The sequence below is a fragment of the Fusarium oxysporum genome, chromosome 8, assembly GCF_000149955.1.
Source record: "Fusarium oxysporum f. sp. lycopersici 4287 chromosome 8, whole genome shotgun sequence".
Classification (NCBI taxonomy): Eukaryota; Fungi; Ascomycota; class Sordariomycetes; order Hypocreales; family Nectriaceae; genus Fusarium; species Fusarium oxysporum.
The window spans coordinates 3,928,535-3,952,454 of record NC_030993.1 but is presented as its reverse complement, the minus strand read 5'-3'; the positions used below and the strand labels follow the sequence as shown (position 1 = coordinate 3,952,454).

At 43.5% G+C, this 23,920-nt stretch overlaps 7 protein-coding genes across 8 annotated transcripts; 3 read left to right on the top strand and 4 right to left on the bottom strand.

Moving 5' to 3' along the window:
- The first annotated feature begins 1,183 nt into the window (after window positions 1-1,183).
- On the top strand, window positions 1,184-3,480 carry FOXG_15845 (uncharacterized protein). Of its 2 annotated transcripts, XM_018395960.1 has the most exons (3): window positions 1,184-1,493; window positions 1,574-1,728; window positions 1,780-3,146. In XM_018395960.1, the coding sequence occupies exons 2-3, from the start codon at window positions 1,614-1,616 to the stop codon at window positions 3,006-3,008; spliced, it is 1,344 nt and encodes a 447-aa protein (XP_018256274.1). In that variant the 5' UTR covers window positions 1,184-1,493; window positions 1,574-1,613; the 3' UTR covers window positions 3,009-3,146. The 2 variants fall into 2 exon arrangements, with proteins under 2 accessions (XP_018256274.1, XP_018256273.1); XM_018395959.1 differs by having other exon boundaries at window positions 1,184-1,728; window positions 1,780-3,480.
- FOXG_15844 (uncharacterized protein) lies at window positions 3,122-4,046 on the bottom strand. The gene is made up of 3 exons (XM_018395958.1): window positions 3,917-4,046; window positions 3,725-3,825; window positions 3,122-3,616 (listed from the first exon to the last, which is right to left on the bottom strand). Exons 1-3 carry the CDS (start codon window positions 3,997-3,999, stop codon window positions 3,273-3,275), a joined length of 528 nt encoding a protein of 175 aa, XP_018256272.1. The 5' UTR covers window positions 4,000-4,046; the 3' UTR covers window positions 3,122-3,272.
- Window positions 4,047-4,947: 901 nt separating this feature from the next.
- FOXG_15843 (uncharacterized protein) lies at window positions 4,948-5,976 on the top strand (the record flags this gene model as incomplete). The annotated part of the gene is made up of 1 exon (XM_018395957.1): window positions 4,948-5,976. One exon carries the CDS (start codon window positions 4,948-4,950, stop codon window positions 5,974-5,976), a length of 1,029 nt encoding a protein of 342 aa, XP_018256271.1.
- FOXG_22148 (uncharacterized protein) lies at window positions 5,953-8,009 on the bottom strand. Its single transcript, XM_018402546.1, has 4 exons — window positions 7,536-8,009; window positions 7,217-7,452; window positions 7,023-7,141; window positions 5,953-6,961 (listed from the first exon to the last, which is right to left on the bottom strand). Exons 1-4 carry the CDS (start codon window positions 7,948-7,950, stop codon window positions 6,262-6,264), a joined length of 1,470 nt encoding a protein of 489 aa, XP_018256270.1. The 5' UTR covers window positions 7,951-8,009; the 3' UTR covers window positions 5,953-6,261.
- Window positions 8,010-9,275: 1,266 nt separating this feature from the next.
- FOXG_22147 (uncharacterized protein) lies at window positions 9,276-11,042 on the bottom strand. The gene is made up of 3 exons (XM_018402545.1): window positions 10,797-11,042; window positions 10,378-10,747; window positions 9,276-10,320 (listed from the first exon to the last, which is right to left on the bottom strand). The coding sequence occupies exons 1-3, from the start codon at window positions 10,962-10,964 to the stop codon at window positions 9,791-9,793; spliced, it is 1,068 nt and encodes a 355-aa protein (XP_018256269.1). The 5' UTR covers window positions 10,965-11,042; the 3' UTR covers window positions 9,276-9,790.
- A 4,868-nt stretch (window positions 11,043-15,910) lies between these two features.
- On the top strand, window positions 15,911-17,383 carry FOXG_15841 (uncharacterized protein; the record flags this gene model as incomplete). The annotated part of the gene is made up of 2 exons (XM_018395956.1): window positions 15,911-16,308; window positions 16,366-17,383. 2 exons carry the CDS (start codon window positions 15,911-15,913, stop codon window positions 17,381-17,383), a joined length of 1,416 nt encoding a protein of 471 aa, XP_018256268.1.
- Window positions 17,384-18,922: 1,539 nt separating this feature from the next.
- On the bottom strand, window positions 18,923-20,478 carry FOXG_15840 (uncharacterized protein). The gene has a single exon (XM_018395955.1). The coding sequence runs from the start codon at window positions 20,455-20,457 to the stop codon at window positions 19,168-19,170; it is 1,290 nt and encodes a 429-aa protein (XP_018256267.1). The 5' UTR covers window positions 20,458-20,478; the 3' UTR covers window positions 18,923-19,167.
- Between the last annotated feature and the right edge of the window lie 3,442 nt (window positions 20,479-23,920).

The following is a 23,920-nucleotide window of genomic DNA, read 5'->3' as shown; positions in this document are numbered from 1 at the left end:
AAGTTTAATTTTTTTTTTTTTTAAATTAATTAGTTTTTATAATCTTAATATTTAATATTTTATAATTAAATATTATTATAATAATAATATAAGGTCTTAAAGGGTATCTTATAATTAGTTATAGCCTATTATAAACTTAGTTTTAGGTTATTTTAAAGGGCCTAAAGGGTAAAAAGGATTTTAGCTTTATTTAATAATTAAGATATATTCAATTATTAAGAAGTATTAAATTAAATAAAAATATTATAAGATAAGGGATTTTTAACTTATATACTTAGATAACTTATATACTTATTAATTGTATTAGTTTATTACTTAGTTTTACTTAATAACTTTTAATTTTAAGTCTTTATAATTTTTAAATATTTAAAGTTATAAAAAGACTTGGATTTAATAATTAATCTAGCTTATATGTCTTTTTAGTAATTATCTTTAAAATATATAATTATTTAAAAAAATCCTAGTTATTAAGGCTATTAAAAGAGTAAATCTTAGTATTTATATTAAAGGATATTATATTATATATAAGTTCTTATTTTTAAGGTTTATTTTATTAATTTATATTTTATTTTTATAATTATAACTATCTTAAAAAAGTATAACTCTAAGACTTTTAATTATTTAACTAAAGTCTTCTTAAATTAAGGCTCATTTAGGCTAAACCCCTTACAGAATTATATAATCTATCTCGATTATATAATACCACCAGTTTAATAATAATATCCCTACCCAAACTATCTAGATTACCCCTATAATAATAATTACTTTAGATGCAGGGTTTGTAATAGCAGATATTAACTAATTAAGAGCCTATATCTTCGCCAGATAACCCTTAGGACTTTTAAAAGTGATAATTAGGGAAGAATTTCGCGGCTTGTTGATTCTTGGAGCTTCCACAATATTGCTTGTAGTCTTCATGGACTTGTGCATGCCGCAGCTACTTTATTAGAGAATACAGGTTAGATTTTTGCCATATTACGGAACGGAAGATGCGATGCCTTTCGCTGAGTTTACAATTACTCGCAGAATCACATGTGATACTTTTTCCACACAATGCCTTGCCCAGTTACCCCAAGCGGTTAGTCAGGCCACCTGAGCCAAATTCCTTTATCTCATGATACCGTCTCATGATCAGTCCAGCTGCATGGAAACTAAAAAGCACACTCTATCCGTTGGGATATACAGGAAGTACAAGCTGTTTACAGATAAGGACTCCAGCTTATTTGATGTGTCCTGTACCTCCTATATATTCCCAAGCACAAGTTGGAAAAGTGATCAACCAATATGATCGGCCATTTAATGCAGCGACACCATGCGGCCCGATCCAAGCATGAGTTCTTGACTTCTGCGAAAGGGAATGGTTGAAGATACTGAAGAGTCTGCGATCCAAAATGCAACCCTGTGGCTGAACTAATGCATAATGTGCGCGCGTGATGCTTCGACGACCGGTCTTGCCAATAGCGAGGCATGCAACGAGCACCCACTAAGAAGAAGTATATAATCCCATCGTTTGCTCTTCGATTGTGAGATGCATCCATCTGGCTGACCTCCACTGCTTCATAAAACAAAACAGACAAGCTCAGGACCCTCTATAACGATCGATCGTCACCAAGATGGGTGAAGGCGGAACACTTGCGCTCGTCAACGGCACACCATACAAATGGATTCGAACAAATCAGAGCAACTATCAGATGAGCTCTTGGAACCTGCCACAATGGATTGACCCAGGTAGATGCCCAAGTTGAACAAACATACAAGGGACGACTAACCGTAGCACAGGCACTGTGTCAAGCAATTACGTTGAGTTCAAGCAAGGACTGTTCGTAGAGCGCTCAGACACCAGAGGTATCACTGCATATACTTTAGAAGGAACAGACTGCTCGTTTCGCATCCATGTCTCCGATGCTCCATCGAAAATCTGGGTGGAGCTTGTATCGTTAGAAGCAGTTAACAACCCAAGGGGTTCATCGATACAGCTAGGGTGGCGACATGATGGCATTGTAAACTTCATACTTTCGGGAAAGCAAGGCAGTTTTCACACGACCAATCCCCCTGTCGGCTGGATGCACCAAAATCTTGCCACTTTGGGGCCTCGACCGCTATCACAAATTTGCATGCTTGGCAGCCATGACTCGGGCATGTCTTTTGTATCCCACAGTGACATACCAAGCGGGCTGATCGACGACTACGTGCTTTGCCAGGCCACTCCGGTTCACGGACAGCTTGCGTACGGCGCTCGTTACTTCGATATTCGTCCTCAAATCTCTGGCGGTGGTTTCTGGACGGGTCACTACACGGGCAAGATTGGAGCCCGCGGGGAGTCACTGGCCAGCATCATCTCTGGTGTTAATTCGTTCCTGTCGCAATACCCAGAGCTGGTAATTCTTAATTTCTCACACACCCTCCAGACCGATGTCGGAGGTGATTGGAGGACATTCAATGATAATGAGTGGCGCAGACTTCTGGGCGAGTTGCTGAAACTTGAGAACCGATATGTGGTACAAGACGAGAAGAAGGCGCAAGACCTAAGCCTTATTCCACTTCAGGATTTTATCGGCAACGGGCGTGGAGCGGTCGTCTGCGTCGTGGAAAATGAAGGTCTTGATATGAGAGACTTTAAGAACAAGGGGTTCTACAAGCCTTCACAGCTCAACGTTTACAATCAATACTCTAACACGGACGACGCAGTAGTCATGGTCAGCGATCAGATCAACAAAATGAAAGGACACATGCCTACTAAAGACAAACAACTCTTTCTACTGTCCTGGACGCTGACACAGCAAGCCCCATCCTGGAACGGCAACCTTGTGGACTTTGCTACCAAGGTGGTCGCATTCCTGAAACCAATTCGAGTATTGGCATATACCTGCAACAAGGAACTGGTGACGCGTCTACTCCCCGTGGTTAACAATACTTCGTTTCCTAATGTTGTCTACATCGATTATGTTGATAACTCAGACTATACCGCTCTTGTGGTGGCGGTTAACGATAAAGTATTTAACAATTGAGGACAGCATCTATACATGAATGTACTATTTCTTTCACATGTCCATAATCAGTTACATGAAGGGATGAAGTGCCATTTGTAACTCACAATCTTATGAGGAGAAGAACCATAGGATCATTTAGCAGTGAATAATGCCCACTTCATTGATGCATTGTACTTGGGCAGATATCCCTGAACTAAGCTAGTGGGAGCCCTGTAATAATTGAAAGGATAGTTCATATCCTTTTTAAACTTTCCAACTCTTGGCTCTAGTCGTTATAAAGTTCTACTCGTCGACATCCTTGTCAATAATAAAGACACGGCCAATCTTTGCAAAGTCCTCTTCCTCGCTCCGAGCTTTCACGTCTAACCCTTTGAAAACGTCGGTACTAACGACCAGGTTCGCGATGAAGAGAGCCTCATCGTTACCGACATTCTCAGAACGAACGTGGTGGCAGCCTGGAGCCTCATACCAGCTCTCACCTGGCCCGTACACCTTGGCACCACTATCATGCGTGTGTGTCTCACCCGTTGCCTGATCAACTTGGGTATGCACCATTTGGTTGAGAACATGACCTCGTATCACTGTTGCAACGATGGCGGCTCCAGCATGAGTGTGAGGGGGTGTAGCTAACCCCGTGTCAGTATTGCTTTACACAAGCTTCAAGGTAAATCTCTGAGTTCAAGCAAGTTCCCGCGATGGTAGAATGCATGAAGGCACAGATAAAATATACTCACCGGCATTTGGAGGCGCTGTTACAAGCAGCCCCAGCCACGTGTTATTGGGCAAGTTGGGTGGCTGGTGTACATGAGATACTGCAACACTCACAGTAGGTCGTCTGCACAAGGTATCAGCATGTTGCTTGTAAGTGTTTCGCAAAATGCGTGACATCCTCTATGATTTCGTTAGCACATAGGTATAACACTTACCCGTCAACCGTCCACTGGCCGCCTTTTTTGACCACGTTTTGATCCTGCCACCGAAGATTGAAGTCGACGTTGGGGAAAGCCATGATAATGGTTCTGCGTTGAGGGTGATTCTGGTCCTATTGTGTGGAATATGTTGGTTCTTATAAGAGAAGAACTGTTACTTTTATAATCACGAGGAAAGGATTTAACCCCATAATTATTCAACATCCTATTATCTTTTCACCTCCACCTGTATCCGTAGACCAATTTTTCTCAGTGCCAATAGCAAGCATTACGGGAGGTTGGTTTTCCTCACACAGTGTCGAGATGCTCAAGGCGGCTTAACGTGAGGGGAAGGTGTTGGGTCACAGAAGCAATCACAACTTTCAACCAGGTCACATAGCGTTACTTAATGCAGGATCACAAGCTGATGAGAGGCAGGTGAGCGGAGGTCCAAGACTGAAATAGAGGTAGGCTGACATTCCGGGTCCCTCGGCTCATGACCTCTCAGAGTCTGCAATCTGAAAAGTAATGAGACACGTCAGCATTACAGTCATCGGCTTGATTACTTCGCTTTTACTAAGCTTTCAATCACGGAGGCTTGTCGATTTTAGAAGCTGATTGACCAGTTTATTGGGATGACTTTGCTATGATGCCGTGAGAGGGGCTGGCCCTGAAACTAAGCTGATCCGACCCACCTGCCATAATAGGAAAATAGTGCTAAAAACACCGTGCTTTGATGCCATGTCAGTTTTGAAAAAGTACCAGGTTATTGTAATCAAGGTTAGTAAAGACGCTTGGCGAAGGGCATTATGTCTGGAAAGAATAGGCGTCGATTAATGTATAAATACACTGAGCAACCCAGGTAGAAACGTAAAATAAAATAAAAAAGTCAAAGCTGCAGTCGGCTTCACATGTCAAGAATCATCTCGAGAACCTATGCTCTTTCACATAGGGGTTTATCATCCAGTTTCATCCTTCCTCATAATCTTGCGAAAAGCCCATCCCAGTCAGTCTTAAGACCCGCTATCTCAAGCTTTACTACCCGTACGATGGCTTCACTCAACCTCCCGGCAACAATGAAGGCAGTTCTCCAGCCTGACAAACACTCCCATAAGCTCACCCTATCCGAACAACCTGTCCCCGTGCCTTCACATCCTGAGGATGTTCTGGTCAAGGTCCACGCCACTTCTCCTGTCAAGGGCGAGCTCGACTGGGCTGTCTGGTTCCCTGACTTTATACCAAAAGATAAGATTCCCGTCCCAGGACAGGATGTCGCGGGAACAGTCGTCTCTGCTCCTGCAAGCAGCGACTTCAAGACTGGTGACGAAGTCTACGCTCGGATCGAGGCCACACGTCCTGGCGCCGCAGCCGAGTATGTTCTGGCTCGTGTATCAGAGCTCGCGATTAGGCCCAGGAACCTTAGCTGGGCCGAAACAGCGGCAACTCCTATCAGCGCGCTGACAGCATACCAATCGCTCTTTACACATGGCGGATTAGACCCCTTGGCGCTATCAGGTGACAAAGCAGCGCAGGACAAAAATTCCAAGATTCGCGTGTTAATCACCGCCGGGGCTGGTGGAGTCGGTAGCTGGGCAGTCCAGCTCGCTCGAGAGGCCAGAGCAGCTGCTGTCGTAGCTGTTGTCGGGCCAAAGAATTTCGACTTTGTCCGAGAACTTGGTGCGACGGAAATAATAGATTATACAAAAGAAAGCAGCGGTGACTGGGTAGCTAAGGATGCCGGCAGTCGAGAGTTTGACCTTGTCTTTGACTGCATTGGGGGCCCATCACTCTCCCAAGCCTGGTATGCAGTTCGGGATGGGGGAAGCCTTATTAGTGTCTGCGGTGTACCAGAGGACAGTCGCCCGCAAGATGTCAAAAAAGAGGTCCGCAGCCTGTTCTTTGTCATCACGCCACTCGGCAAGGACCTAGACGTCATTACGGGGTTATTAGAGGCTGGCAAGCTGAAGCCAAGTATTGATAGCGTGGTTGGGTTCAGCGAGTTTGCTGAGGCTTGGGACAAGGTGGAGTCTGGACGAGCGAGAGGGAAGGTTATCGTGAAGATCTCTGATGAGGCGTAGTAAGGATACCTTACTAAGGTCTGGGATCGATATCCTATTTGGCATGAATAAGAACAAATAGTTGTGCCTAGCCCCAGGAGTTTCTAAATAAGTTACAGACTTATTGCATTGCGTTCGTCTTGACTGGCCGTTCCGGCTTTTGAAGGTCCATCACCGCCCTGCTCGCCCTTGGTGATAAATGAATATTTTAATCAACCCGTGTCATATGTCTCACCACGCGATCCGAAGCAACCAAGCATCCTAAATCTCCATCTTGTTCGCCGCAGGAGGCAGCTAATAGTAGTCTTATGACAGACGATAATAGCCACCAAGAGTAGGCGCGAACCAATTATTTAAAAACTCAATCCCAAACCTATTATCCCATACCAGAGAGTGCAGATGATCCTCGAAATCCAGCCTCGTGCTACATCGAAGGAGCTGGCAAACAACCTGTAATTGCGTAGCGAACCATGTCCCGTGGCCTTGTGGATGTTTCTCAGTTACCACGGCGCCAACAAAGAGTACCCAGAGCAACTCAGGAAGATGTGGCACCCAAACTTCAGAATACACTGGCTCGGTCTCGAGTGACTCACGCAGGCGTTGTGCCATCATCCATGGGAGGGATCCGCTCCATCGAAAGTCTTGTTTCATGGCCGCACACAAAAAGAGATGCACAGCTAACAGGATGGTGTGGACACGTTGTCCTTCCAGAGTAATTGGAATATCATCAACTTGTTCGAGAGCGAGAAAGGCTGCGGAAAATGACAGCGCACGAACATCTCGCTGTGTGGGATCCATGCCACATTCTACCGCCATTACTCTTTGTCGAACCAGTTGAATAACGGTCATAACGGTTTTGTGTCCTGGCCCAAGACTTTGTAAACGAGAAAGAGTCGGAAATTCGCAGGCCGCTACGATATCGTGTGGAAGTTTGACTCTATCCAAGCCGTAGTGCAGGGGATAAAGAGGTCTTCGCCCTCGAGTCGTAGCTAATTCCAAGTCCACCCTAAAGAGTTTTAGATCAAATTTCTCTCCAAGTCGCGTAGCACAGGATGCTTCGCGCTTACCAGTTTATGAATCGTCCCACTTGATAAGTATTAATAGACTTGATCCCTCCTCTGATATCAAGTAGCGCTTGAAGTCCCCTCATGTGGATATCTGCTTCTTGGGAGGAACCCTCTAAATTCTGGAACACCAACGTCAACGACTGGTATCAGAATCGCCCGGAAGAATTCAGACCTCAAGGCACTCGATCACTCACTTCACTATGTCCTAGATGTGCAATGGCAGCAAGTACATTCTCTGGGACTTGGCCATTTTGGAGGAGAGAATTTAGGTCCTTGATGGCGTCGCACTTTAGTTTCAATCCTTCCTTTCGCAGTTCAGGACTGAATAACGGTGTGACCGTAGCTCCGAAAGCTGCCGTCGTACAGAGAGTCACACGCATGAGAAGCGGGTCATTTATCGCAAGACCCAGCCACGTGTTGTTGCTGGGAACTGTTGTAGTCAAGTAGTCGAAAAGCACCATGACTAGGGGTGGTGAGCTCATGCAATGCGTAGCAGAAACGAGTAATACATACAATGCTTGAGAAGCGTGTCAATTTGCGGATTCGACGGTATTGGGATTGTTCCAAAAGGGTCGAGAATGTTAACTGAGAACCTTTGGACTCGACTTGAGTAGTTGCTGCTAAAACAGTTTTGGTTCATATTCACGGAGACAGACATGCTTCCATTATCGTGCCGTATCACCGCTTGGTGCGTTGCTCCTGGTCTGCGACCGGGGTTCTTCATAGAGGCCGTCTTGATTCTGAACTGGCCTTTTAGTTCCTTTTCTCGTTGTGCTGTCTGTGCTGATGCTGCTGAGCTATCTGGCAAATCCTCTCCAGTTACTCTTTTCGAACGCAACTGCAGGGCTGTCTTTATGGCATGGCTCCGTATGGCCTTGTTGGCCTGTGTTGGTGCGCCAGTTGACACATGAAATTCGTATTTGGGCATTTTAGGTTGCTGGGACGCGGCTTGAAATATTAGCTAGAGATGGTCGTGGCTACCCAGTCATTAACCCCGCAAAAGGCCGGCATTTAAAACGAACCCTAAGATATGAACTGGATGCGATTGACGAAAATTGAATACGACATTGCTATTTGGGTTATACGCATGGGGTGAGTTGTGGTTGCTAAAGCCGAACGAAAGGCAAGCACTCGAAACGAAGAAGATTAGGGTAATGGTTGTAATTGCCGCAGACTGCAAGGCGTTGACTAATCACCTAACCCGTTTTAAGGATAAGATCCCTACAGGGGCGAGGCCTTACAACACAGTGCCGAGTAAATATTCTATTACATAGCATAAATCTCACTAAAACTATGGTTTATAACTAGATAAAAATATCTTAAAGAATAGCTATTTTTTTTAAAAAGTATTACTTCTGGTTAAAGGAGGAAATGAACCCTAGGTTTACTAAACAATGTGCTAGGAATGCCGCTAATAGTATATATTTAAGTATGCTACCTTAAGGTTAATACCAGCTTTATTGCTATTCTATAGCTCTATTATTACTAGTTCTATTTATTTCTTATAAGAGATATATCTAATTTTATATATAATAAAATAATATATTAAATATCTAACTCTATTTATAATTAAAATAATATATTAAAATATTAATATTATTATAAATTTTAATCTTTTAAATATTTTTTTTTTAAAAATAAATATTTATTTTAGTTACTTACTTTTATTAGTTTTATATATAATCTCTAATCTGTAGTAAATATAATTAAATAAAGTTAAAGTTAAATTATTACTTTTCTTAAAGAGTATTAAACTAAAAAAGTAATATATATAATTAAAGTAAGGCAAGTACTTTAATAAAAGCTATAAATAAGAAAAATAAATTTAAAAGTTTATTAATTAAATCTATATAAAATATGCAATTTATAATAAATAGACTATTAAAAAATACTATAAGAATTATATTTATAACTGTCTTAGGATATTATATATAGATAGCAGAGAAGTGCACATTAAGGTGCTCTCTTTTTTAAGGCTTTATATAAGATATAGATCTCTAATATAAATAGGTATAAAAGTCTATAACCCTTCTAGGTCTAATATAAGACTTTGAGAATTAAGACATATAATGATATAAATAATTACAATAAGAAGAATTACAGTATTAGTAGTACTACCAATAGTAAGGCCACTACTGCTTTTATTAGACTTACCCTCTACAACCTCTATATAGACGTCAGTCGATAGCATAAGATATTTTAGTTATGAAGACCAATAAAACTATGCATCTTAAATCTCAACTAAATGCGAAATTCCCTATATTTTAAATCATAAGGTGGCTCTAACCTAGGTAATCTATTATTATATAAAGTGCATCTAGACCTCTAAAGTTGGAGAGAATGATAATCGGGCGTTAAGGTAGATAGTAATGGTGGCCTGATAATGGTATTGTGTGGGCAAGACAAGACTTAATATCAATGTAGCCTAGGTGGATGCATAAGAGGGGTCAAGAGCAGGAAAAAATAGACTCCAACCTTATATCTCAGACCTTACTGCGTCTGTCTCGTCAGAATCTGTCATTCCACGAAACTGCTCAGAGAATCTGCATGACATAATCGCGTTTTCATACAATCTGGCTTATTCAGGAGGCTGTCGTCAGGATCTGGGATTCAGTTGGGCAGGATAGGAGCTCCTGAAATTCTTCTCTTTCGCATCTTCAACGCAATCCATAGATTGGTTCCAAAATCATTTCATTTTTAAGCCATGTCTCATCCCGAGCTATCAGATCAGGCTTCGAAGCCCTTTGCTGCCATTCACTATGAGATAATCAGCGCGTCAGTGCTTGAGGAATATCGCTAAGAGGCCGTATATCGTTCGATATTGATGGAGGGTCTTCTGCGCCTTCGAGCCGGGGCTCATGCATAAAGATAGGTTGCTTGTATCCTACCAGCTCCTGCTGCGACCGTTGATGGTGCAAGCGTGGTGTTGTATCCGAAACCGGGTTACTGGAGTGAAACGAGGTCAGTTTCCTAACTCTGGGCTGGAACACAGGCAGGCCGAATTTATGGAGGACGTGCTCGATTGGGGACTTGAGCATCGGCGCCGAAGAAGCTATTATCAAAATGGCCTCTTCCATTCGAAGCCAAAAGTATACCGGTATCAGAGTCCTGAACCTTTCCGGAGAAGCAAAGTCCAATGTGCGCATCTCAACGAGCCTCATGATGACGGTCACAGTGGCAACCAGGCCAAGTGCCATCAAGACGCTAATAAGACAACGTTCAAGAGTCGATCGGTTGAGCTTCCAGATTAAGAACATTGGCATGACTGCTAAAGCCAAGTCGCCAAATAAAGCAACACCTTGCAAGACGAGTCAGAATCATGCAACGAGGGCCAATGTCGTGGTTGATAGCTTACCTATAGTCGTGTAGCCACATATCCAGATCTGTCGTGCACTCAAGCACCGTGCATCAGGAACCTGTTCCCAGTGGGCATTGATTGGTCGACACTGGATGAGCTGAAAGATTTCAGTGCTGATAGCGCACGCAGCTTGGATACCAATGGTGCACCAGATTATTGCGCGCCAGGCCTTGGACAACACGAACTTTAACAGTAGAAATCCGACCGAGATCCTGACGAGGGCGGGCACAAACGTTGACAGTAAGATAACCACATAAACATATCGAAGAGTCTTAACGCCTTGCTCCGGAGACACATCATAGCTGTAACGGCCCAGCCCAGAAGTTACACTTGCTATGAAGAGCGAGTAGACGATTACTTCGATAATCTACACTTAAGTCAGTCTTGCCTCTTTATCTAGATTGTCTTATACCTACAACAGCGACCGAGATAGTGTAGTCTGAGGCATCCAATTTGTATACCGGGGTTACGCGAGTGTAGATCCTCACTGTGAAGACAAGAATGCCAATAATGAGAAAGGGCGTGACAATACCTAGAGCCCGCGGTCCAAGCGAGCTATGCGGTAGATAAGCATTCGACTCCATTACGGACAAGACTAAAACCAGTTCAGTCAAGTCTCGAGGATCAGATGGGAGAAGGGTTGCTCTCTGCACGCTCTGAGGGTAATTAAACGGGTATTGGCATTGTTGAGAGCGGGCCTTAGGCTAGAAGTAGGACGGCTTGGGAACCCGCAGTGGTACCAGCCTTCGTCAGCATGTCACAGGGGAGACCCCATCGCAGGTACTAATGTCAGCCACGCCGTAGCGCAGCGACATGTAGCATCGCAATGACTTGAGGACGCCAAATCATGAGGCGCACCGTCTTGACGCCTGGGCACAGGACGGACAGGGCAACATTAGTTGCTATCATTATTATATGAGGTTTTCTGTTCCAATCTTCAGATAACAGCAAAATCAGTGGTCAAGCCCCATCAAGTTGAGAAATGGCCAAACAAGCCCCTGTCGGAAAGACAAGATCACGAGCAAAAATTAAGATGAAAAGGCGTTAAGGCTGGGTTTATGATTCGATCGGATTTAAGCGAGGATTCAGTTAACAGGGACTTAAGTGGCCCTGAGCTAGGATTGGATGATGTGTGGCGTTCCTGGACTGTTGGAAAAAAGCAGTATGACGCAAGTCCCGGGTCAGGACGGATACAGGGGTATATGTCCGGTTAGGTTACATATCCGTACATTCAGGGAGACACAGTCTAGACAGTATGCCGGCGCATTCCGGGGGGACGGGTCATGGCCCGAGGACCAGGCTGGTAAAAGCTGCAGGGCTCAAGGGTATCAATAAACGTCAAAAATGCCGCTGTTTAGATATCTTTTGCCACGGCAGGCAATTCCCAATTAGATAATAAAAAAAGAAAAAGAGGATTTACTTATGAGTATCAAGAAAGCTGATTCAACGAGACCATCCAATCATCGATCTATATCTGCTAACGTTTTATCCTTTGAGCCCTGTATGGACTGATTTTTTCAAGCCATTTTGCTAAGTTCATATGCAGCTAGCTGAGGAGACCAAAATCCTAATCTTAACCCTCTGAGGTTACGCAAATTCAGGAATGAGGGTTTCCCCGCCATCATCCCGCTTCTGTAGTGCGTTGTTTCAACAACCGGTATCATCATCCGCGTTCCGGGCCTTAACACTGCGTGGTGATCGGCCTATGAACCCGACTGGCATGCCGACGCCACTCTTCCTCGGTCCTAACACTCATACACTTTATGGCAGGTCATTCATGCAGGTGACGGTAAAATCGCATGATATTTGCCATGAACCAAGACACCTAATACTGTTTGAGTTAATGGGCTCTCAAAGTCGACTTTAGGTGGTCCGAAACGGCCTGCTACATCTGTATGAGACCATTAGACGCAATTACCTTTATCACCAAAAGTTGGCTCAAGGCCGGGTACCGGTTCTCAGCTAGGATATCACAAGTCAAACTTATTTAAAAACATAAATATTTCATACGTCGTTATAGCAGGATGCACTCTGGTTGCTGTTTGCTTTGCAAGATAACCAGGACCTAGCCAAGGAGCCGGGTACCCTGTCGATCTCCTGGGGAGCTCTGGTAACCCCGTCTGTGCAACCCTGGGGTCTTAGACACTAGATCATGAGTGGTTATGATATCAAGGACCATTTGTGAAACCTGGTGTAATATCCGTGTTTAATTGTTCTTTGGGTCTGCGTCTCTGGTATCGTCGGGATTTTCCTCCATGGCAGCAAGCATCAGCAAGGAACTCCACAGTCTCTTATTCCAGCACGCAAGTTCTAATCTCTCAGTAAGCATTACCTGGGCCGTGTTATGTCAGTCGATAATATGACTGTTCTAAGGCAAAGAAAACGACAATGCGCCCTCATGCGTAAGGCCTAAAGTATCTAATACTTAAGTAGTACATAGTGACCTATAAACCTCACTGCTATACAATCCGCAGCTTCAGATAATGATCCCGTGATACAAAAGCATCTTCGACAATAATATACCTTCGCAAGGTAGCCCGAGGTATCTCCTGCGACCGGCAAGAAGCTGGAGAGTATCACTAAGGCTCCACAGAACCTGAGAGTGAACCTACGGTATCGACAAAGTTGGCCCCGGAAACAGGCCGTGGTTGATATTCAGCAGCAACTAGATAAACGAATGTGATGCGCATTTAAATCCCTAACCATCTCCTTCAGATAAAGATTTCCACGCTGCAAAAAAAAAAAAAAAAAAAAAAAAAAAAAAAAAAAAAAAAAACCATCTCATACATAAGCGTCTCGTTAAAGCTTTGGCGGTCCCTGTGGCCGACACAGATGAGGGCCAAAACGTCGGCGAAATGAGCTAATCCTAGCTGTCATGGGCTACCGCCCTGTTCAAGAACCGCCATTAGTCAGTACCAGAAAGGTATCTACCGGCAACAAAGGCTAGATTTCTCAACAGCCGAAAACCCACATCATAACATCACATTTTGGAACTGCATGCTTGTGATGCACCGGGCACCCTGGGCTTGGTCTAGGTACATACAGGGCCACAAATGCACAATTGGAATCCATTTTAACTGATACGACTCGCAAGCTTATCTTGTGCAGTTTCCCAACGGCATATTGAAAGCAGACTAAGGGCAATACTAAGTCTCGGAGTTGCAGTTTCATGACTTTTATAAGAAGAGCCGCGTTGTATATGAGAAGCTGGACAACAATTCAACGCAGGCATGTGAATAAGCATATTGTAGTTTTGGAGTTAAACTTCAAGCTCCATCACGCCGAGCATTAAGCGCTTCACCCGTTTTCAGTTGGCTTCTCAAACACAGTCAAGGAATTTCCCGCGGAGATCTGGTAACCTCGGATAAGGCCTGCGCACGGCCGTGTTCGTCATGTTGCTGAAACATGATGGCGTCGTGACGCAGTTAAACCCGGCTCTGGCTTGCCTCTCCCGTACCACTGACAGATTTAATTACTTCTATCACATTAGCTTAGCCCCGGGTCTCGACCTACAATGTCTTGCCAAGCCGATCTACCGTGGATAGTGAGCGTTAAGAAGTTGCCTGCTGAAATACCATGTTTCTTACATCTGGAAACGGCAATGGGGCTGCAATCGCCATAAAAAAAAAAAAAAAAAAAAAAAAAAAAAAATAAAGCAATTGCTTTGAAAGTTCGTTTTACTGAAATCTCTTAATTCTCTTAACCCATCTGTAATCATGTTCTAATAGGCACACAGGAGCGTTTTTAGATAACCTAGGTTTTGCGCACACAGAGATAGTAATCAGGGGCATGGCGCACGCCACCCAAGACGCAAAAGCACAATCAGAGGCACGACTTAATGTGACGTAAGAATCGGCGTATGTTTCAAGGACCATATGGCTGGGGGAGACAGGCCCTAGCGGCATAATAAACATCTTACAGGGCCAGGTGGCGGCGAAGCAGGAGTTGCCCAGATGTTTTGTCATTGAGGTTTTCAATGAGTTTTGATATTGCAGCTTATACTTTAGTCTTTAATTTAAAGCTCAATTAGCAATGCGATCTAACAGCCTCTGCTACCATTTCTTCCTCTTATCTACAGATGCCTGCTTTACTTACTAATAAATAAGGTCTGCGAGGGCAAAATGAAGAAACAAAGGAAGGGGAAAGAAACATTCTTCTTGCGCCGTGTTATTCCTGTAAAGAAACGGGGATATCCGCGCGCTTATCGCTTTGGCTTCCACTGTGCTGGTATCATAACCCTCAAGGGTGCGGGGGTTGCATTCTGACTGTCCCAGAACTAAACTTAACCCCCGGGCCAATGCCTCCGGGTCAGAGGGGGATGGACCCACGGCTTGAAAGTTTGAATTGCGGACAGAACTGATATTGCGGGAAAGGAAATGTGAGATCGAAGGGACAGGAACCGCGAGTTGAGAAAGGCCAAACTGGTATGGCATCACGGCTTGTGCAGTGTTTCCCACATGCTGTACTCCTCAGATAACCAGTGGCGGTATAGTGGATTCAAAATCCACGAAAATCATAGTTCTGATTAAGAGTATATAATCAATCGGCTGTCTTTCGGCCCTAGGATTTCCCCGATGTTTGTCTATTGCCAGTTTCTATAAGCCTGCGTATTTTTAATATAGACTTGCCGGTCATGACTTTGGCTTGAAAATTTCCCCACCGCCCCCTCCCAAAAAGCGGGAAATACCAAGGAGTGATCTCAGTCTTGATCGCTATTAGTATTCCGCATACACGCCTGCACAGTTTCATACATGGCGCATCCTTACTCATACTCCCCTCTCCCTTACCACTCTTTAAACAGTGTCTAATTTTACGCCCTGTACTTTCCCTTACCAGCCCCTTCTACTTTCGCGTTTAATCGTATATTATTTTCCTCTTTGAGATTTACGCATTGACTTGTTCATTACCCCTCACCATATGTCCCATTTTTTATTGCGTAGTGCTTCCTACATCTTCATTATGCCTTTTCCGCTTCTTATTACTTCATTCTTATAAGTTATATCTCTCACCTATGTCCCATTCATTTACCTATTCCATCTTACACTCCCTCCTTCCCTTATCTTCCACGTATCAAGGTGCATCAACCATCACTCCTACGTCAAGATCAAACACACTGTAGCCACCAACACCAAATCAGCGGGCGCAAATTTCATAAGCCGCTAACCACGGAATCCCCCTTAACTTTCATTTCTGGCTTTTGCAGCGTCAAAATGGTCTAATCTGTAGTCGACTCTTCAACTTTTATCAGTGCCTTATTGTCCCCTCCCGCAATGACAGTTGCTCAGACAGGACTCACCGAGACGCGCCTGCTTCAGCCGAACGCCATTTTGCAGTCTTCTGCCTTTTCCTTCGTCTTTTATATTGGCATTTATACAATCCCATCCCTAGCTGCCCGTTGACTCTACTTCCCAGGGCCATCCACGTCAAATAAGCCGGTCTCTTATTCATTTTTACCCCTTCAACCAATCCCTCCTGTGCCCGAGACTACGACGACGATCTTGACCGTACAAGGTCACCTGAATGCAAAGCCATGTTTTCTTCTATCGCACAAGAAAAGTCCTACTTCCATGAGGAAATTGACACTGATAACAACCGAGAAACATTCTCAAATTTTCGAAGTGGCAGCTCTTACACGATCTCTACCGAGGATCACGCAACTTCAAAACTCTCTAACGGCATCCTAAGGCCTGGTGCACCTGAAGATAGCGAGTGTACCAAAGATGACATGGCTGTCTCTAGCAGGCCCTCGCACCAGGTTGACTACTTATCCCATGATTGGCGGGAGGAGGATATTTGGTCCTCGTGGCGTTACGTTGTGATGCGCCGAGGAGATTTGTCTGACAGCGAACGGTTAGAAAATGCTGTTTGGAGAACGTGGATTAAGGCCAAATATGACCTAACAACAATTTCTCCCGAGACGCTCAATTGGTTTGTACTCCTGGGATTAGACATGATGTCTGATTTAAATACTTACATCTCTCTAAGGCTCAAGGACCACGATGTAACCTGGCTTTATGGTCCTCTGCACTCGGTACCGAATCCCTTTGATACCACCCAGAACGAGCTGTCCGAGGTACCATTGCCCAAAACCGATTCACATGTGAAACTCGATAGGAAGCCAATCCTAAAGAAGCGGAGCATGTCCGAAGAAATACTACAACGATCGTTATCAACAGCTTCGATATCCAAGCAAGCTAGAGCTGCTTGTAAAATGCAGGAGACCAGAGATTGCACTCATATAAGCTTTTTATCAACCGAGGATCTCTATCTACCATTTCCTCGAGGTCAACTGAATAGTGCAAGCAGCAGTGTCACTCTAGTCACAGAGTCTTCTGGAACTATATCCCCCAATGGCGAGCGGAAGCGCACTCATTTCAACGAACAAGTCGAGCAATGCATTGCTGTCGAAGTTGAAGGGATCCACAATGATGATAACGATCCGGACACTGGCCGATATGGCGATGATAGTGATCCAGACGATGGCGTGATGGTGAAGTGCAGGAAGACAAGGACGTGGCCGTTGTTTGAACGGGACACTCCAGAGTCAAAGCTAGCTGAAGGAAAAACAATTGCCATGCTCCCGTCCACTACTATCAAGAATTGGGAAGACTATCCAGAACAAGGAGGGACGGCTAGCAAGCACTCTCGAAGCCCATTCATGCCCTCTTCGTCAGAAGATAATCATCGAACTGCTAAGCAGACCCAAATATTTGTTGTCGAGGAAAGGGACCAAGACAGTGTCGACGATGCACGGCTGAGCCCGTGCAAGAGCTGGCCACCATGGCCCGCTGAAAATACTACCAGCGGCCTTCCCTCGTGGCTCTCTTCGAAAAGTCTTTGCGAAGAGCCGGTGGGCATGCGAATAACTCCTTCTGGCATGCTCATGCCGTATGAGGAGGAAGAAATACCATCGGCGGACGGCATTCTTGGCCGTATCATAGATACGGTGAAAACCGCCCGTGACATTGCTCATGTTATCTGGACCTTGGGCTGGAAGAAGTGATGAGACCTCACCCTTTGGATTTTTCTGACTTTGGTGGGCTATCGAATGCATCTCATGTTTATCATATCCGTCTTTGTCAGGGATACAATTTGATTGAAATACACTTTCAGGCTTCAATAGGCTCACTGAGAAACAGAGTGGCTATAATGCCATGGGGTGCACTATAACGAACGCGCATTGCCGACAATGTACATGCGTTTCACGAGGTTTAGCATGGTATATGCTGAAGTTATAAGGAATCAGTTATAGTTAAGTGAGTGGACAAGGTATATCCTGGATGAAAAAGTATGTATAAAGGAAGATCAGAGAGAGATGTTGTAGACAGCCTAGAAATTTTGACAAACATATGTTAGCCGCGTCACGATTTAGTCTGCAATGAAAGCTAGTTTGGCATGACAATTGAAAATCCTCCTTGAGCAATGCCGAATTCGACACCCTTATGTAACAACCTGTTACTGTAGCGTTCGAGAACAGAACTTGGGCCATTTTTGGTTTTTGTACACGAAGCCACATCTGAAACGTCAATAAGTAGCTGCCCGAAGACGATCAGCGCCTAGGAAAAGCTACTAACATTTTGCTGCAAAGTCTTCTCGACCATTTCAAGAATGGTCTATTTCTTGGACTGGTAATGTTTGTGACGACTGATTGAGCGATAAGGATATGATAACATTTACAATTGGGCATTCTGTTAAACTACCGCAGTTACTAGAGCTTACAAAAAGTAGACTGATGTATGCAAGGCATAATGCATTAATAATCTACTTTGCTTAACAGATGTCGATGTTGACTAGAGATAGCCTAGATTCTGTGCAGTAGAGAACCTGGATAAGTCAGTCATGGTAACCCTCTACCTCGGTCGAGGGTTTTGCCTGTTATGAACTTGCTGTTAAGCTTGGCAGAGAGTTTGTTTGTCGTATCTCGATTGCTAGTTCTTTCACAAATTAAGAGCATCGATCGGACAGAATAACTGGATCATCATCTGAAAGAGCTATAAAGCCAAGAAGGTACGGAAGAGCCAAGATCCAGACCCTTTGAAAAGCCACTGACCAGGGGGTAGAGTTGCATTTGCGTCTGCACAACAGTCAATGAACCCCTCTATTGAGAATTGTTGTCGCACTATCTCTGTTTTTAGTCACTGCTAATGTGAAGTATCAGATCAAACTGTCAAATTGTCGGCGTTTACACAGAGTCCAGTGATCAGACTCCTCGTTCATTGCAAATTACGACATCTTGCAACTTCACCTCTTCAGCATCACGTAAGCAGAGTTGCTTATCTTGTCAAACCATTTGCGCAGATTACTGGAAGGCTTGTAGATTGGGAACTTAATGGCCTGATCCAAATGAGGATTATCATGATCCGCAATGGCATAGACCCCAGATATTGATCTACCCGTGACAATAAGTGACATTCCCCTTTAACAGGACCAGCAGTCTTACATCGATCAATCAGTCCGATCAGATCATTTGAAGTATCGTCACCAATAGAGAACACATTAGAGTACCTCAGTCCCTTGACGATAATCGCTCAAGTTCACGTAGCAGAAAGACAATGAGAGACACTAATTCTGACTTTATACTACTAATGGTATGACAAAGAAAACAGTGCTGGGGCTTGGGTACTTATAACCGACGCAACAATCTGCCAGAGCGCAACCAGTCGTGAACTCAGGAGTGTGAGAACCAGGCTTGGCAATGTCGCGATAGCCTGGCCAGGGAATAGTTGGAATTGCGGGGTTAAGTTAAAAGTTAAGCTGTTGCAGATAAGGGGAAACTTCCATACAGCATCAGGAAGTTGGCGACCCAAATACCTCCATGTGAATGTGTTTCTCATCAACGCCCAAATCCCGAAGTGCCTTGCTCTGTGAATTCATAAACGGCGGTGGCCCGCAGATGTAGTAATTCGCTTCTGGCAGAATCACCTTATGCTTAACCTCTGCAAGGTCCACGCGCCCCTCGTGATCGTAATCAAGCCCCAGTATATCGTCTTCTTCAACCCGCTCATAGTAAACAAGGCGGGTGACTTCCGGATGGTCTCTCACAATCTCGATGAGGGTGTCTTTCATAGCATGGACACGTGAGTTGCGTGCAGCATGGATGAACACCACTTTCCTCGGTTTTCCTTCCTCTGTTATCTTCTTCAGCATTGCCATCATAGGTGTCAGTCCGACTCCTCCGCTAATAAACACCACGGGCGCTGTATTGTTAATGTCCAAGACGAAATCACCAAATGGCATGCTGATATCCACCTCCGACCCCTCCGGCAGCGAATCGTGAAGAACATTGGATACTCGGCCGGCCGGTTTTATATCCGATGCGAATTCTCTTTTAACAGAAATTTGAAAATACTTTCCATTTGGCACGTCAGATAGACTATATTGCCGGGGCTGGTATGCCCCAAGCTCAGGCATAAAGCATCGGATGCTGACAAACTGGCCAGGCTTGTAGGATGGCAAAGCTCCCTTGTCGGCTGGCGTGAGATGGAATGAGATAATTTCCTCGCTCTCTCTCACTTTGTCAGAGATGAAGAACTTGCGCCATCCTTTCCAGCCGCCGGGTGTCGCCATGGCCTCTTGATACAGTCCTTCCTCAAAATTAATGAAATACTCGGCGAGTTGGCGGTATGCAGCTTCCCAAGCATCCAAGACCTTTGAATTAACTCCGTCCCCGAGGATTTGCTTGATCGCCGAGAGTAACCCTTGGCCGACGACGGTATATTGGTCTGGAGTAACTCCCAAGCTCGCATGTTTATGTCCAATGCGGGAAATGGCTGCCTTCATGGCATCAGGGTTCTCAATATTGGCGGCATATGCCCACACGGCGTGCGCGAGGGCGGCTGGCTGCTCGCCTGTATCTTGATGGGCAGTGTTGAAGATGTTCTTGAGCTCAGGGTGTTTATTGAGCAATTGGCGATAGAAGAGCGTTGTAATCTCGACGCCGTGTTTTTCCAGTGCGGGGATGGTCGATTGGACGACTTTGATCTGCTCCGGAGTCAGTGCGGCCGAGACATACGTTCTTCGATACACCTGATAGAGCGCCCCGCGCCCAGCACGCCAGATAATGGTCCGAACCAGCATGTTGAATTATTTTGGGCCGGTTGCAATGGCTATGAATGCATTCATTTCAAGGTCATCTGAAGCTGCTGCGGGGAGATTTATAGTTGGCATAGCGTGCGGAGGCGTCCAATGGACTGACATATGATGCCATGATGAATTTGGACGTTACACATATATGACCTCACTAACATCATCCCCGAATGGCTTGTACCAATGGCTTCCTTTCTTGATTACATTATTTCACATACTAAGTGGATGACCAGCAGCGTGAAAATGACTACCTTTACCTCGCCCGGCTACCTCGGCAAGAAACCCCAAAACAGACACCTATGCGGTAGTGCTAACCCTTGAATTCACTTTGATTATAGCGCTTAGTAACAGAATTTTGGGATTGAATGGAAGCTAACCTTTACTCTGTGATTAACCTCTTCTGCTTGCGCAAAAGGCCATGTTACATACAGGGAGCCGATCAGACCATTTTCGACACAAAACGAGTATATTCTGTCTATTCGATTACATCTGGGTTACTGTGTATTCCTTTAGAGAGTTATATAACTGTTAATAGAGCTTTACGTTTTTCTTTGGTTAATGAATTGATTTAGGGACAGGATAACCAAGAACTTAACACGACTTGATTTTTAACCTCTAATAGGCGCTCAAAGCCGGAGCTTCCTTTCCGATACTAATGCTTCCCTCGCACTCTGGAGCTTGAAGTGGTGTGATCATGTCACTATTATATGTTCACTGGCCAGAATCTTCCGTATGATCTGACTCAAAGGGTTTACACCAAGTGCGCCTGATGGCAGCATATCTTTCAAGCTGCGTATGGCTTTAAATAAAGGCTTCCGACGCGACAGGCTCTCCCCAAGGTCAGCATAGAAAGCCTTGAAAAGTCGTGAACCATCATGGCGATAGCGAATGTATCCCATATCCCTATGACAAGCCCTGGATGCATCAAGTCAGAGGAATGGATTCAATCTCTGCCTATTATTATCTTTTTTGTATTTCTTTTCATCTTTTATGCCCTTCTTATTACATACGAGTATGCCATTTCCCACCAAGTCTAGAAACCTCTATTTCACAAGCTAAGTATGGCAAAGACTTAGTTCTAGGAACAACCAGCAGGGTTCAAATCCACGACACTCCACGACACATTTGTGAATATGGCGTGGATATGGATGCTGACTAATAATTTCGATGTGGAATGGGTGGAAATGGATCCATTATGGAAATGGATCCATATTGTGGAATTCGTGGAATGGAAACCTACTTCGTCCAACAATGGTAATTAATGGGTCCCGCCCGCCCTCGGTGACGTCAATGTTTTTGTCATTGGTCCATTAAAATCCGCCGTTGCTTGACGCAAAGGCAACACACCCACCGACGTTCCTGTTTCTTGTTATGCTGGATATTCGTAGCCGAACCGATATACCTATAGACGCGCCTTGCCGTCTCTCTCCGTCAAGATCCAGCTTTTGTAGAGCTGAAAGAGCCGTTGATTGTCCTCTTCTGTTCGTTCTGGAACGGATGTGGTTGACTTGGTAGGATGGGGAGTGGCCATTTCGATTTGGGGTAGTAACGCGAGTAACAGTGAAGCCCCCAGAATGGACTCATTGTGTACGGAGGAAAATGGGGTGGCAAATCGATGTTGTGTTGTTGTGGGTGATAGAAAGTACTTAGGATATGCGGGATTTCACAAGGAAATCAAGGTATTTTCGAACCCCACCTAAAATATTCCACGATTTCCACATGTGGAACATGTGGAAGGGGCTTCGTGGCGTGGATATGGAAATGCTGAAGCCCACGTGGAATGGAATGGAATGGATATGGATCCACATTATGGATCCATATGTGGATTTCGTGGTATGGATTTGAACCCTGACAACCAGATCCCGATCCAAGGGGATTCCGAGAGCGATCTGCCAGCAAGGAGTATAAGTTCCGAGATTAGCGACTTGCAGCGGTTGGACTCGACTGCTCCACCGCAGGCATATAAGCAAGTGACGACAGGAATGGAAACTACAGGCCCAGAGGAGCATTCTACGTGTCCCTATGAAGTTATCATCTGGTAGGGAATATATAAACTAATAGGCAGTTTTATCCTTAGTTGACGATTCTTAATAGCGCTATATGCTTGGAAGCGATAGCGGATAGTGATATTATCCGTTGCTTACCGTGCAGGCATATATTTCACTCGAGTTGCCTTACTCTATGGTACCTGAGGCGGCATTATGCCTGCCCTTTATGCGTATCACGCTACGTGACATTGGAGCATGCGCATATCAGAGAAACTAGATAAAATTGGCAATCTGTCTAAGAGAGGTATTATTATAAGTAGATTTCAGGGTACATAGCTGTTATTTTTATACTCATGCCTTAACTACATATTATAATAGTCAATTAGCTAATTTGCCTTTTTATATATATAGGAGTTTAGTATAATACTATTATATTATAATTTGATTTATCTTTTTTATATCTAATAATTTACCTCTCTAAAGGTAATAAAAGAATTATCTTTCTTTTAAGTAAATTTAGTTAAAAATATATATTATATAATTATTTAATTAAATAATTAACCTTCTTTTTAATATTAATCTTAATATTATTATATAGATATTTATATTAGTTTAGGTTTTAAATAAGGAATTTAATTTATCTTAGGTATATATTTATGAGTTATTTAAGATATTATATTAACTAAATATTAAATATTATATCTCTTAATAATAAAGTTATATATATTAGGCTTAGTAATAAAATAAAGTTCTATTAACAGCTAATAGGCTAAGTCTTATAAAAATACTAATAAATATAATTTATATACTAAAGATAGCTAAATAGCTTAGTAAAGAATAAAAGTAATCTAAGAGTTAAATCTTTAGGGATTAGTAGTAATCTATAGTAATTTAATATTAGAATATTATAATCTAAGGAATTACATAGAAGAAGATTATTACTAGGATAAGTAATTCTGGTATAATGAGTAGAAATTATAAAAGCTATATAATATAGCTGTAGGGGCTATAATACTTCTTATTCCTAAATTAAAATATATTAACTATTTTTAATTACTTAATTAGGCCTATTATTAAGGTTTAAAAGCTATTTATAAAAAGCTTTAAAGATCTTTAAAAATAAAAATATATAAATATATAAGAGCCTTTATTAAAATATAGTTTAAAGTAATATAATTATTAATATATACTTTAGTATTAACATATAAGTACGAATAAGTTGAAATACTATTAAAATATAATTTTATATTTAATACTACTTATATTCATCTAATAACCTATAAAAATCCAGCCAGTGGATATTTTAGATGTTTTAACTCTGGCCGCGATCGCTGGCAATTGCCTGGCACCCCCTCGTATTAACAAACTTTCTGCAGCCACACTGCATTCACTCTTAATCACTCACACTGCGTTTCTAACGCCTCCTCCGTTCAGAGCAAGGCCATTATATAGCATCCGAGTCTAAA

Bases quoted from the DNA above. Each gene is read 5' to 3' on its own strand.
- FOXG_15845 (XM_018395959.1), top strand. From the start codon at position 1,614: ATGGGTGAAGGCGGAACACTTGCGCTCGTCAACGGCACACCATACAAA. The intron at 1,729-1,779 runs GTAGATGCCCAA...ACCGTAGCACAG, and splicing joins GCCACAATGGATTGACCCAG to GCACTGTGTCAAGCAATTAC.
- FOXG_15844 (XM_018395958.1), bottom strand. From the start codon at position 3,999: ATGGCTTTCCCCAACGTCGACTTCAATCTTCGGTGGCAGGATCAAAAC. The intron at 3,826-3,916 runs GTAAGTGTTATA...TACCTTGTGCAG, and splicing joins GGCCAGTGGACGGTTGACGG to ACGACCTACTGTGAGTGTTG. The intron at 3,617-3,724 runs GTGAGTATATTT...ACACGGGGTTAG, and splicing joins AACAGCGCCTCCAAATGCCG to CTACACCCCCTCACACTCAT.
- FOXG_22148 (XM_018402546.1), bottom strand. From the start codon at position 7,950: ATGCCCAAATACGAATTTCATGTGTCAACTGGCGCACCAACACAGGCC. The intron at 7,453-7,535 runs GTATGTATTACT...TGACTACAACAG, and splicing joins TGACACGCTTCTCAAGCATT to TTCCCAGCAACAACACGTGG. The intron at 7,142-7,216 runs GTGAGTGATCGA...TTGGTGTTCCAG, and splicing joins CACATCTAGGACATAGTGAA to AATTTAGAGGGTTCCTCCCA.
- FOXG_22147 (XM_018402545.1), bottom strand. From the start codon at position 10,964: ATGGAGTCGAATGCTTATCTACCGCATAGCTCGCTTGGACCGCGGGCT. The intron at 10,748-10,796 runs GTAGGTATAAGA...ACTTAAGTGTAG, and splicing joins ACACTATCTCGGTCGCTGTT to ATTATCGAAGTAATCGTCTA. The intron at 10,321-10,377 runs GTAAGCTATCAA...TCGTCTTGCAAG, and splicing joins ATGTGGCTACACGACTATAG to GTGTTGCTTTATTTGGCGAC.
- FOXG_15840 (XM_018395955.1), bottom strand. From the start codon at position 20,457: ATGCTGGTTCGGACCATTATCTGGCGTGCTGGGCGCGGGGCGCTCTAT.